The sequence below is a fragment of the Gavialis gangeticus genome, unplaced genomic scaffold (assembly GCF_001723915.1).
Source record: "Gavialis gangeticus isolate Ggan-Ray unplaced genomic scaffold, GavGan_comp1, whole genome shotgun sequence".
Lineage (NCBI taxonomy): Eukaryota > Metazoa > Chordata > Crocodylia > Gavialidae > Gavialis > Gavialis gangeticus.
This window is the reverse complement of record NW_017729015.1, coordinates 8804763-8818957: the sequence shown is the minus strand read 5'-3', so window position 1 is coordinate 8818957 and position 14195 is coordinate 8804763. Positions and strand designations below refer to the sequence as shown.

Genomic DNA, 14195 nt, shown 5'->3' with positions numbered 1-14195 from the left:
TCTGCTCAGGTCCCTTCTGACCCTACCAACTACGAAACTGAGATTGACCAGTTGATCCTGGAGCCTCTTGCAGTCAGTTCCTCGGCTGCGGGGGCTAAACACATGCGTGCACATGTGTTTAGCCCCCGCAGCCCTCTTCCCCCCCACCCCCACCCGCCCAGCAGATCAGTTGGTGTGGGTGAGGGACGGAGTGCAGGAGCAGCCTGCTGAATGGGGTCCTGGCCGGGGGAGTGGTGGGATTGAGCGCTGGCAACTTGTCGGGGGGGCTCCTGCTGCTGCTCTGTGCACCCAGCAGAGGCCCTACAGCGAGTTTTCAGGTAGCTGAAGCCCTCCATGGACATGCTTCTAGTGCCACCACCACCCAGGAACAGCCCAGCCTCAGCATGCTGCGGTGCAGCCCCAGCCTCTGCTGGAAACAGCCTGGCCCCAGCCCGCAGCTGCAGCCTACCCAGCCCCTTTCCCTCCCTCCCTCACTGCTGTTGGGCAGGGGATGCAGATTGAGGCCTCGGGTGAGGGAGGCAGTGGAGCTAGGTCTGGGGCCGTGATCTGTCCTGCACCCTACCCCCCACGGCCCTTTCCCCTGCCCCTGCCCCTGCCCCTTCTTCCACAGACTTGCCTGCTGGTCGGAGGAGGGTGGGGTGGGGTGGCAGCACAGGGTAGATCTCGGGTTCCTTTAAAATTCCAAAAGTGATCTCTGACTTAAAAAGGTTGGGGACCACTAGTTTAAAGAAACATTTCACTTGAGCATTATCATGAAACAAATTTCCCATTCTTCTTCTTCCATGACCTCTCACTGCCAGCGTAAACAAAAATATCACTGTCAGACTACCATCACTGCTTCATAGGCAGTAAGTTGTTTGACTGCCATATTTGGAAAGCAGCCTCAACTCACTTTGTAACTCAGTTTGCTGTTCTTGCACTGTTGCCTAACAGTAACCTATGTTCTTTCATACTAGACTGTGAAAGGTGGAATTTCAGAGACACGAATTGAAAAAAGAATCGTCATCACAGGAGATGCAGACATTGACCATGACCAGGTGAGCCATTGTAAGCTGGCCAAACAAGAGCCTGTTCAGAGGTTACAAAAAGAGCTAATCAGTTGTTCTAATCTACAGATTACTTTCTGTGCCAGATTAGTGGTGGCCACCTTTTTGCTGTTGCACCTCAAGACCCCCTGCCCCAACATACTCCCTGAGTGCTGCTGTGATCCCTTCCCCCCGACAGGCATATCTGATAGTTTGCATCATTGCAGAATGGAGGCAGGGTGGGCTCATGCTTCCTGCTACGTAAAATGGAGTGGAGCCGCAGCAGGACACTGCTGTGAGAAATGTCAGTGCCAAGAGCCAGCTTAACACTTCCCCAGCCATGCAACTGCCCCATTTTTATATGGTGAATAAGGATCCAGAGCCCTGCACTCAGTGACAGTTGAGGCCCCCCATAGTGAGGGAGTTGGGCGGGGCTGGGGCTGGGGCTGGGGCTGCTGCCCAGCCTCAGCAGTGCGTGGGGCTTGGGCCCAGGGCTGGAACGTGCAGCCGCAGCGCCCTGATGGGGAGCAAGATGAAGCCGCGAGTGGCTTGTCCGGGGGGACTGGCTCCTTGCCATTCTGTGCTCTCCTGGAGTGGCTACCACCCCCCACTCCCCTCAGGACTCTGCAGCTTAGTAGGTGAGACCCAGTGCAGCAGGGCAGAGTGGGGTGGGGCAGGGAAGTTTAATGCTGCTGCTGCTGGGAGCCTGGCGCTGCCATGGTGCGGTCCCTCCTGTCTGCTCAACAGCAGCAGGGGTGGTGGCATGGAGGGCACCTCATCATGGCAGTGTGGCACTCATGGTGGCAGCACCTGGTCCTGTTCTGCCCTGCCCTGCCACGCTGGGTCCTGCCTGCTGGGCTGCAGACAACCCAAGGGGAGGGCAGCAGGGCAGGGAGTCCCAAGCCCACAGCCCACATCTGCCCTGCACACAAATCTGGGGTGCACGTGCTCCCCATGCACCACCCCAGAAGTGCATGCAGTGGTGGGGAGCCAGCCTTCTCCCCCCTCCGCCTGAGCCTGCGGTGGCCAGCCCACATTTCCCTCCCCTCCTCCTGCCCCACAGGCTCTGCTCTGGCTGTGCTGTCCATGGGAGAGGGGGAGCCTGGCTCCACGTTCCCCTCCATGGCAGCAGCTGCTGCCTCCCATGGGTAGCAGCCAGGGCTTGGGCACTGCTGCAAGGGGCTGCAGAACCAGGCCCTTGGCCTCATAGCCCTGGCAACTGGGGGTCCCCTTTGGCAGGGTTGGGAGCTGTGGGTGGGGAGTGAGGGGCACTGGCATATCTAAGCTGCTCAGCACTACAAAGCAGTTGTGAGGGACTGCTCATCGGGACAATGGGTCCAGGCATGGCTAAGGGGGCAAGGGGAGCTCTGATTTTTGATGATAAAAGCCCCCAAATCAAATGCCAAATGTATAGGTATTTAGATTGTATTTTATTATAGTGACTGAGGCACTGGTAGGCTTCCAAATTATATATATAAGTGGCATTTCATTTTAAGCATGAAAAAATGCAGATTTGGGGGTTTTTGATCAGAGAACTTATGTTTTGATCATAGAATTTGCTATTTTAAAACAGAGAAAACCAGGATCCATGCTGATCATGCACAATGTAAGATGAGCTGAATTAGAAAAATGTCTGCAAGTATCCCCAGGGTGACTCCTATAGCTTGCTGTCTTCATGCCATAAATTTATTGATACTTAATGACCATCAGAGTGGCATGTATTACTGCCGATACATTTCAGGGCATGGAAGGAGTGAACTGAATTCTGTTGCGATACTCTGATCACAATCTTTATAAAAAGCAATGCAGAAAAGGGTTGCCATTTTAATGGCTGCATCATTGGTTTGTTACAAGCACGTTTTTCAGTATTTGAAATAAGTGACTTATAATCATTTTCCAAAGGCTTTTAAGACATCAGGAAACTTTTAGTAAGTTTTTGCTCATGCTAAATGCAATTAAGACTCCAGAAATCATTTTAATGGTACTCCACAGAGATAATATTTACCAGATTGTAGAAAGTAAATGCCTTCATGTTAGGACTTCCAAAGCCTGTTCTTTTTATGAACAACAGCTGTCTAATGAGTGGTCATTGACTTCTAAGATTGGCAGTGATGGCTCAGTGGTCTGGATACCACATTTGGAATTCAATTTTAGTTATATGGGTCTGGAGGATACTTCATCCAAGAAAATGAATATATTGGGCAGTTCCTGTTGGAAGGAGGTCTGGGTCTGGAATAGTAAAAGTCATGGTTGAGATGTATATTGCCAGAGATTTGTTGGAAGCATATACTCGTCTGCACTACAGTTATCTCTAGCTAGAAGTGTTTTGTTGACCAGTATCATGCATCCATAATATGAGCTAGTCAGAGATGCTGTATTACACTGAGGTGAAAGAAACATTTCTAGTCATGATTGCTGTCATTGCCTGCCATGGGAGGCAGGTGTCAGCTGCAGTCAGGCTCGGCTGCTTGTATGTTGAAGACACCCAAAACCAGCCAAACTGGGTGTTAGTTTTCAGCTTGAAGCTATAAGCAAACTTTATTAACCATGGCCTGATCCAAAAACTATTAGGGGTTGAATTACTGGATTCTAAAGAAATGTCCAGTTTTCAAGGACAGTGTCATGAATTTATGGCTTTGTGTACACATGTTTACAATGGTTTGATTTTTACAACCCAAGCAAAATGTGAGTAGCCTAAAACTCATTGTATACTCTGAAACATATCTCATAGCTAATGGCAAATAATCCTTAAAAGCAGCATTTTTACAGTTGCTTTCAATGTGGTTCGAATATTGATTTGGCCTCTGGGTGCTCATGTTCTTTTCTGGGCTGTTCTATATCCCTTGCCTTCAAACCTACTTCTGCCTTTACTGCTATGTAAAATAAGTAAAAATATAAAAATAAGTTAGATGTCTACATAGTTGATACATATGCTGCCATTCCCAAAAAGGCACAGGGGAGCTTATAATAAAAGAGAAAAGAGATGATAGAAAGAGAATAAAATATTAAAATAGGAACAAATGACTTTCCCTCCCCCCTCACTTGGCTAGAGGATATTTGAGGACATCCTTCTGGGATATCTTCTTCGGCATATTTTGATGCTTCAGTGTTTGGAAAGTGCCTTCAGAGCCACTGTTGAAGACTATTGGGAAGTGCAAAGTTGAGCTGCTATTTTTACTGCTAAATTGACTGAAACTAATCTGAAATGCAGATGTTTGAAAGCTCACGCTTCTCTTGGCAAAACCCTTATTCAGCTTAGTTGAGGGAAAATAGATCAGAAGCATTCTTCACCATGTTAACAGCCCTCCTGAAATCTTCCTTCTTATGCTGGATATTTCATTTTTCTGTTTATTTGGAGATGAGAGACTCATGCACCAAGTCAAGGGTGGGCAGTTATTTTGGCTGGAGGGACACTTAATGAGTTTGGGTGGCTGGGGGGGGTGTGGGTTTGGGGGTTTGTGCGTGTGGCTGTGTGTGGGGGTACATGTGAGGGAGGGTGGGAGTGGTGTTTGCAGGGTGTGTGATTGTGTGTTTGTGGGTATGGTGGGGGTGTGCATGCGAGCTCCCCCTGCCCCCTTGAGCTAGTCAGCACTTGCCCTCACCCTGCAACAGCCCAGAGCCCATGGGCCCTGTGGAACCTCTCCACCACCGCCAAGGGGCCAGGTGGTCCAAGGGTGGTCCCCTCGACCAAGGGACCTGCTGCAGGCTGAACGAAGGCCCTCTGCAGGCCATGTTTTGCCCACCCCTTCACTAACTGAAGCTCAGGGAGAGAGAATTCAATGCCTGAACAGTTTCCAGGCATTAGAACTGAATCAGCAGCTGGATCCTTGAGTTAGAATCTGGTAATTCTCCCCATAGAGATTTGAGCAACTCCTGGAAATTAACAGGTTAATGCACAATTCTAAAAAAACCTGAATTGCAGTTTTACAAAACTACAGTGAAATCTGGTTAATCAGTCACAGAAATAGCTTGTCACTATGGTCTTATAAGTCATCGCACTGACTCCCTGCCAGAGTCCTATTGATTTGTACGCAAAACTTTTTGCCAATTCATTATCTGTTAAATCATAATTAGTCATTTCCAAGAGTACACCTGTGATAAATCACAATGGAATACGCTCTTAATAGTCTGCTTAAATGGTATTCTGCTTAGCACCTGAGCTCAACAGAAACATTGGATACACTTCATCCTTTCTTGCTTTAATCTACTGTTCCATTTTGCAGTTATCTTCTGTTTGTGGAAGCCACGCATGTAAAAGTGCATAGCAATGGCATGTTTTACCTCATCACAGTTATGTGATTTTTACATAGTGAAGGTTCCATATTTGTATAATAAGGGACTGTAAACTTAAAGTTTTATCTCTCTAATCATACAGTTTGCACATAGCAAGCCAGAGTGCATGCAGTTTGCACTTGGAATTTTTGCAATATATTTTTTATTATAAATGTCAAAAATCATTTGTTACATGGCATAAAATACAGCTTTCAAATCACTGAAAATGCTTACTGCTGGCAAGCCCCTTGAGGATAATTTAATCCTTACCAATCCCCTTGGCATGACAATCTAACCAGATTTGCTGCGTTTCCAGCTATCAGCTGTTTCTTTTGTGAACAGTCCCTTTCTCCATTATAATAATAATGTCCTCTCACTTCAACATTGACCTAGTTAATGGGACTCCACATTCTTGTTTTTATGAAATGAGACAAATATTATATTCAAAAGTGTGCCAGGTACTTGACACTCAACTCCTTTTCCACTAGTGCAGACATCTGTGGCATTTTAGTTGGTGGCTTTGGAGGCCCAAGTCACAAGGCAGTTATCTTTCAGGACAGCCCCTAAATCACAATCTTAAGTTTTTCACCTCCCAATCACCCAGTTGTCCCATACTGTGTCATATAGATGGCTATGAAAGCACCTTTCAAAGTGTTCCTGTGTAGTTTAAGTTCAGTTCCTGCATCATGTGGATATAAGGGCAATCATGACTTTTGTCATTTCATCCCAGGTCAGCAGATGCACAATTATAGTCTATTTAGGCCCTTTAAGAACAGGGGCATGTTATTTGATTATGGAACCAGCTGAATAGAAAAACTCTTTAAGTTTTGATCCCTGCAATACCTTCTGTTGGGGAAAATGCTTCTTTTTACTAGAAGAGAGGTCTGTTGACTTGCATCAATGGACACTCTCCGTGGAGTGTGTGGTGGGTCTCTGATGCTTTTAAATTTGCCTCTTAGTGTAGCGAGGAGAATTTCTCCCTGAAAGGCTACTTGTTTCCAGGAGGATTTAGCTTCAATATTCAGTTTGCTGCTTAGTTTCTGTTCAGATTGAAGGATTAAAGGAGTTTTCATTGTTCCCCAAAGATAACAGTTGTCTTTTGACACCATGTAATTCAAGGAGGGCATAGGAACATAGATCTGGAAGGGGCCTTCTGGGCCATCAAGTCCAATTCCTAGTAAGGTCTTGCAACAGTTTGTTTTTTTTTTCCTGGTAACAGTCTTAAAACCAATTTAGGAGTATAAAAGCTAATGAGTAAGTTCAGTCATTCCAGTTTTCATGCAATTTGAAGTGCTACAAAGATGGGAAATGCTAGAGTGAATAAGGAAGTCACTGCTGTTTATACTGCAGTGAGGATAGACAACCTTGGAATTGGGGCACCCTTTTGTATGGAGTATTTTACAAGGGCGCAAAGATGCCTACCCTCAAGACTTTCCAGAGAGTGACGGGCCTTACATAGATGGTGGAAAAGAATGTAGCATGCGAATGAAGTGGTCAGTGGCTGGGGAAGAAACAAAGGTGGCAGCATTATAGTTAGATTGGAAAATTGCGAGGGAGAGCAGTAAGTTGGTGTAAGCTTAGACTAGCAACTTGGAGAAAGGCACATGTTTTGGTCTGAAGCAGTGCGTCCTTGCAAGTGTAGGGCATGAGACAAGGTGTGGGAGGGTAGTTACAACTGCCAGAGAGCTGATCACAGGGCTTCTAGTATGGGAGTCTGCTGGAGCCAGTACTTTTCTACAAGCCACCATTAGACTGGTGATGCCAGAGCTCAGCAAATGGAAGGAGACCTGTCACCCAGACCTGCTGTCCCGGGTTGTCTCCCCTCTGACGTGGGTTGGGGTGGGTGGCCTAGTTCCCTCAACCAACTGCTTAAAGCTACAGACAGGTGAAATCCTGACACCGTGAAATTCAGTGCAGCCGGGATTTCATCCTTTATGTGTATAGGGATATGTGAGAGTCTGAAGTGAAATTCATTTTAAAATATGAATGTGTACATGGCCCAAAGTGCTTCTCTGAAAGTACTGTTTCTGTTTCAGGTTCTAGTGCAGGCTATCAAAGAAGCCAAAGAACAGCATCCGGACATGTCTGTGACCAAAGTGGTCGTTCACCAGGAAACCGAGATCGCTGAAGAATAGCCAGGTCAGGTAAGTGGGTGGAAGTCAGAAGTGACCATGTGCCAGGACCACCTTCAGAAAGAAGCTTTGCTGCAAACAACCATTAATGAAATAGTGTGAATTAAAGAGGATTCTTTCTACAGCAGGCAGACTGCCAGTGTTAGTTATCTAGATTTCATAGACGTTAGGGCTGCAGGGGACCTCACAAGATCATCAGGTCCAGCCCCCTGCCCAAAGGACAGGCAGTCAGCAGGGGTCAAATGATCCCAGTAAGGTAGGTATCTGTGCAGAAGGGCTCTGATTCAGTGGAAACATACTGAACTACAGTAGTTTTGAGGGACTGGCTGAGGGTACCAATTTCAAAAAGACAAAAAGTAGCTGAGAGTAGGAAGGGCTAGCATACATATCACAACAATCTGAGGGCAAGAAATGCTTGCTTCAGATGAGGAGGTGGGTTAATTTGGATAGACTGGATGCAGTTACCCAGCTGGGAATTTGGCTAAATCTCTGTCGTCTACAATTAGGGTGACTGTTAGCAACTGATTACGAGGGAAATTCCCTTGGGCTGTAGCCGGTCTTTCTGGTCATGCCAGATAACTCCTGCTGTACTGGCACTATAACACAGCAGGGCTGATTTACTGGGTGTGAATGGGGGTTAGATTAACAAGGACACAAAGGTATCTAGGCCCGATCTATAACCAGATAAGCACTCTTCTCCTGTTTCAGCTCTGTTCAAAACAAAGTGCCCAGATCAGTTTGAGAGCTGGAGAGGGAATGAATGGGGATTCATTATTTGACAAGAGGAGGTGCCAAAGCTGGCAAGAAGATAAGGCCCGTGTATGTTTTCAAACCTCCAGGCCTGAACTTGGAGTCCTAAAGCTGCACTGAGCTGTCTAAATAAAAGTGGCCTACTTTGTCAAAGAGACTGAGCACTTGCAGCTCTCGCCATACTAGGGGTTTGTAGAGATTCAGAAAAAATAATTAGGCCAGTCATTTGGGATGCTTACTTTCATGCACGCAGGTGAAAATTCAGACCTGTGCTTTTAACCCTCTGAGAAATGGAAGCACCCTGTACTGCTTCTCGCGCGGTGTCTTGAGAGACCTGGGCAGTTGTACTGGATGTGTAACCTTTCATAAACGTCTCTCTTTCCAGGAAGTGTTTCTCCCTGACTGAAAGAACGTGAGAAAGATGAATACGAGCAAAACAACAAGGAAACTACCTGGAGCACAAAGACCTCGGATTTACAATCTTTACCCTCAGAAACTGAACCTTCATATTGCTTATTATTAGGAGTTGTGCTTTGACATTTACTTGGAATTTTCCAGAGTACAATGGATCCTTTTGAATATAGTTTTTTATATTGTGACAGACAGTATGCCATACTTCTCACTGTACTGAATGTTTTTTTACAGGTTTTCAATTTTGCATTCCCCCTCTCTCAGCCTCTTTCAGATCCATTTTTACAGCAGAGGTCCCAGCAAAACCCATGGGGCTCTCAAAGGGCTGGCATTTAAGTCCTTTTTTTTGTCCAGCCTCATCAGGTAAAATGGAGGTAAAGTCACACCCGGTGAGGTGTGGAATTTTTATGTAATCAAAGATGAAAAGAAACCTGGCGATGAGTTGTTCTGCCAGAAGAGTCAGTTTAATAAGGCAGGGGCATTTCTGACTGCCTCCTACAATTGGCCATAGGTATTTCCAGAGACTCCAACCCACAATGCCCAGGTGCACAGAACAGAGTTTCTGCCTTACTCTGAATTTTCTAGCTTTTGTGGGTTTCAGACCCTTAATGTTCTTTGAACACGGTAGGGTTTTTGTGGTGTAAATTACACACACATGCATTTTAATAGCTGTCTAGATTAAGGAATACTGGAAGTTCCTTCGAGTGTCTCTTATACTGTGAATTGTAGAGCTTTTCAAGAGAACTGTGACAGGACACCTCCCCCTTCTGCTCCTCCGAGGACTGCATCTGCTGAATGCTACCTACCGGGTTTTTTTTTGCTCTTTAGATGCCATTAAATTAATAAGCCTATAGAAGTGTGTGCTTATGGGGTGTGGGCTCTGAATGCTATGAAATAGGCTATGCAGCTTTCACAGTGATAGGTTTCTGAGCGTCATCGATTTTTTTCCCCCCCCCCCCTTTTGTTTGTGTTTAAGTTTGTAAATCATGTTTTTTCCAGTACTATTTAAAGTTAAGCACATTACCCCTGTGCCTGGGCAGGGGGGGTGCACTATTTTAACTTAATTTAAAGTCCCTTAGACAATCTTACCTTAGACATGTAAGCTGTATTTGGACAGGCTATCCTCATGGGTGTAGATTGTTCTCATTGGTTGCTAAAGTCAAACTGCTTGCAAAGCAACCATAGACATGTTCAAAGCACTGACCACCCTCCCGACTCTCTAAATGATGTGTTTGTAATACTTTAGCTCCTTTACTGCCATACTGGAATGAAATACCAGGGCCAGAGTAGCCTGCACTTTTCAGTGTCTGGTTCAAGAAGACATGCCTGCTTTCTGAAAGGCACTAAAGTTATAGCATGTTTCCAGAATTCAATTATTCACCAGCCTGTGGCCTACTTACCTTTTTAAAAAAAATTCTAATTCCGTACAGTGTATTATGGGGAGGCAGGCATGACTAGCATTCTGTTCACGTGAATAGAAATTATAAATTTGTGAACTGGCCACTTTGTGGTCCTGGCTTTAAAGATAAGGGAATAATACTTTTTACCTAGGGTAGGGTGCACTTGATTTTATGGCAGTTCGGGGTGATTTTTCACTGCTACTGTATTTAATAGAAATGTCTTAATCACGCCCTGGTTTTTCCTTCCAGCAGTGTTTTTAAAGTGTTTGTTGAGTGTTTTTTTTGTAAAGAATATCCCCATAGAATTGCAAGCAATATGTATTTTTTTTTTAAAGGTAGGGTGTTGAGGTTGTACTTCTGTATCTGGTGTGGCACATCAGTGGTCATGAGGGCACTGCAGAGCCCGGGGCTGCTAAAGCTTCATTCCAAGATGAGGAGAAAATAGCAATAAAAGCTTTCTGCTATTTAAAGTTTGAACAATGTGTTTTAAAAAAGGACATTGAGTTTAGCTCAGGCTGAGCTATTACCACTTGGCTGGAAATAGTCTTTAAAATCACACTGTCACCACACTCTGTGTTTCTTAATTCAGTTTTAATTAAGCTGCCAGTATTGACTGGAGACCCCTTCTCTGTTAGAAGAATTATGGAGCTGCTGGAATTCTCCACTGCTTGATAAGCCTAGCCTTTGGCTGCCCTCGCAGGTCTCAGCATCCAGGTTCCTATGCAAGCCGCTCCTTTGTTTGAGCTATGCTGCTTCTCCCTACCTGCAGGCAGGTGCTACCACATGGAACAACTACACGGCAAGCTGTACTTTCTTGGTTCCTCCTGAGTGTGCCTCTGAGGTGCCAGCTCTGGCTTTCTGCCCTTGCTCTGGGTGGCAGTAGTGCAGTTGATCAACAGGCTGCAACCTTCCTGTTTAGCAACTGCGTTAACCTGACAGGCCCCACTGAGCATGGTCTTGGAAGTCTGTGCCAGAACACATTTGCAGTGACATGGACGCAGCAGCATCTTCAGTGTTGAGCATGAATTCATTCACCCAGAGATACACAGCACATGCAGCAAAGGGCTAAAAGGTCTTTATGTGAATCCTGCTTAAGTGTAAGGCCTCTCCATAGCTCAGGTGGGTACAGCTTATTCCAGCCCCTTTTGAAGTCTGAGGGCTAGCTGGTGTTGCTGCAGACCCTCTGTGTCAGTCTCACTCTGCAGCCTCCCCCTTTTTCCTGCAGGAGAGATCCTTTTAACTGCCTGTCTTCTGATCTCTTCTCAGCCTTGGCCAAGCTACTGCATAACTTTACTGGCACTAGTCAGGGAGCCTTTTTACAGCTACTAACTTGGCTTTTGGAGAGTGTCTGCTGAGATGCTCCTTGCCTTTTCTGCTTGTTCCCTTTCAGCATCCCCTTCTGCTGTCACCCCCATACACAGGAGTGTGCAGCAGTCATTGAAGAGCTTCTTGTGACAGGTTCCCTCATAGGGTTTAGAGCTACCAAATGTTTATCTTACCATAATACTTAGGCATTTGGTAGTTGAAAGGGTTTAGATACGCCATTTCCTCTAATGAAGGAAGCACTAAACACTGTCTTCACTGCAACCTAATGCTTTTACACTAGGTGTGGTATGAATTAACATAAAAATGATCAGGGTAGGCAAAGTTCTTGATCTTTCCCAGGTGGAGGAACTTGCCAGTGAGAGAATTATTCTTTTCCAAAAGGATTGGGTGCAAGTGTTTCTTGCACATAGCCTGCTTTTACCTTGGCTGTGGAGTCGCTGCTCAGAGGGGACCCAAAAAGCAGAGTAGTCTTTTTGCTGGATTCTGGGTAGCCACTAGCTGTGCTGCTCATTCATGCAGTTCCCTTTGGACATGAGCATTTGTTTTTTTTCTAGTTCCCCTTTCTCCAGCACACAGCTGCGCAGGGGCACAAGTCAGTCCAAAGTAAAGTGGCTTCTGAAAGTATAGGATAGCATGGACCTTCCAAGAGCCTGTTATGTAACCTGGAGAGGGATTCCTACCTGACTCCACCGAGTCTCACAGACAAGACCTTACATGTCAAATGTTCTCCTAAGCCAGAAGTTGAACCAAGACATTGATTGTTCCTTAAACTGCTCAGACTGGAACAGTTTAGCTTTTCAGAGAAACAGGGAAGCCTAGAGCTTTCAGTAACACACTCAATATTCCTCTGAGTTGCTTACTGCTAACACTGGAAATAATCTCTTCTACCTTAGCCAGAAACAGCTGCAGGGTTGCCTGTATCCTCTTCTGCTGTCCATTTTCCCCCTAACATAAGCTGGTCAGGATTTACTTTAAATCTGATGTGTGGTGAATTGTGCATTTTCAGGGGACCAGAACTGCTGGTATCAATATGAGTAAACAAGGTCTATTAGTAATATGGATGTTCCCAGCTATTCCTAATTCACAAAATCAGCGTGAGACTGTCTTGAATGTATAGTGTGTATTATTTGGAAGCTATTTATATATATGAATGAACATTTTCATAGAAAAGGTGGCAAGGAGCATCATGACCTGTGTCAATCAATTAAACTGGACTAGGCAGGTTTGTTTGCCAGACCACAGTCACCCAGCAGTAGTTATATTGAGGCCTGACTGACTTCTGGTTTTAATAAACTGGTTTGCTGACTTCATACAATGTACATTTACCTTAAAAGATGTTAGTGTCCCAACTTTGGGTTTGTTTTTTGGGTATTTTTTTTTACAAGTTTAATCTCTCTTTAGTTGCAAATATGAAGGAGCTTTGTAAAATTTTTAAGACAATGGTGAATTGTCTAGAATAGCTGTTTACATTTTTTCTTTACAAAAATAGGAAATATTGCAACAGAATAAAATTGGCAAATCTTTATAGTTTGAATAGTAAATCACAGGAGCTGTTATTTTGGACTTTTATAGTAAATCAAAGAAACAATTGCTGTAGTGTTTAGACAGACCTAAGTGTTCAATATTGCTTCTTGTATTGCATTTTTCAATAAACTTTCAAACAAACCATTGCCTCCAGCTCTGTCTTGACTCTCACCTTGTTCAGCAAGCACACTGTGCCCACTGAGGTGGTTCTTGTAGCTTGAAGTCAGTCTTCAGACATCCGCAACTAGGCAGAGCCAAAGGTGGAGTTGTTGATAGCACCCACCCAGCTAAATCTCAACAGCACTGTGAATGCCAGCCCTGCAGCCGTACTTGGATGCCTCAGTGACACAATATAAATCTAGGGTAAAGTTTTCAAGAGGTCTAATTGACTTAAATGCAGAGAGTCTATCCTTAGCCTAGAGGACATGGTGAACTATTTTACAGTAATGGGCGTGTTGTCTTCCAGGCACTACAGAAGCAGGCGTGAGCACTGCCTTCGAGAGCCCTGGTGCCAGTAACCTCGTTCTGCCACATAAGAGGAGGGACGCTAGTGTCACGCGAACACTCATGTCTCCTAGTCGCACCAGAATTGCTGTCTGCTGGGGGAAGGAGCTGTGAACTGTTGGGGAGCACGGTTCAGTGCAGAAGTGCAGTGATGTTTGCCTTCAACGTACAGGGAAGGGTGAGAGACTGTAGATGTCTCTAAGGAGCCTGGCAGTGCAGCTTTGCCTGAAGTTATGTTGAGCAGCCACTAGAGTTCCCCACAGCCCCGCACTAACCTGCAGCCACAGCACAAGCTGTGCCCCTGTTAAGCCTCTACTTTTCAGCATTGGCTTTTGCTTTGGGTGTCATTAAGCTGTTGGCATGTGGAACAGAGTGAGTTTGAATGGCTGTCCCTACAGGCACAATGAGGAAAATTTTCCAAAGCGCCCAAGTGACCAGCTGTGAGCTCCCAAGAGGAAAACTCTACCCTGTGTCCCTAAAACATCAAGTGTGCTTGATAAAGCACAGGATGGAGATCCCCACTGAGATCGAGATGCCCATGGAAGCGAGTCACAAGTGGACACCCCCTTGTACTTGACAGTGGAGCAACACCAGCTTTGTTGGCTCTAGAAGAGCCCCTACCTGCCACGGCTCAGTGGCTCCAGCAAGACTACCTCCAGAGCAGGTGTCACCAGTCAAGAGCTTCTGGCTTTTTGCTCCTGTCAGGCAGGCATCAGCCTTCTGTAGAGGGAGGACAAAATGAGGTGATAGCAACAGCTTTACCCAGACTTGCTGATTCATTCCCTGCTGGCTTAGTGTTCCCCTTCTCACTGGACCCCCACCCCTGGCTGGAGCAAGAACAGAATCCAAAT

General features: G+C 45.6%; 1 protein-coding gene across 18 annotated transcripts in view; it reads left to right on the top strand.

The window, feature by feature from the left end:
• The window catches only part of EPB41 (erythrocyte membrane protein band 4.1), a 180182-nt gene extending 167200 nt beyond the window's left edge, over positions 1-12982 (top strand). For all 18 annotated transcript variants that reach the window (XM_019512162.1, XM_019512155.1, XM_019512153.1 and 15 more), the window contains 3 exons: positions 957-1037; positions 7334-7441; positions 8565-12982. In XM_019512162.1, the coding sequence (XP_019367707.1) occupies positions 957-1037; positions 7334-7432 (180 nt within the window). In that variant the 3' untranslated portion in view covers positions 7433-7441; positions 8565-12982. The remainder of the gene's footprint in view (positions 1-956; positions 1038-7333; positions 7442-8564) is intronic.
• Positions 12983-14195: the final 1213 nt, after the last annotated feature.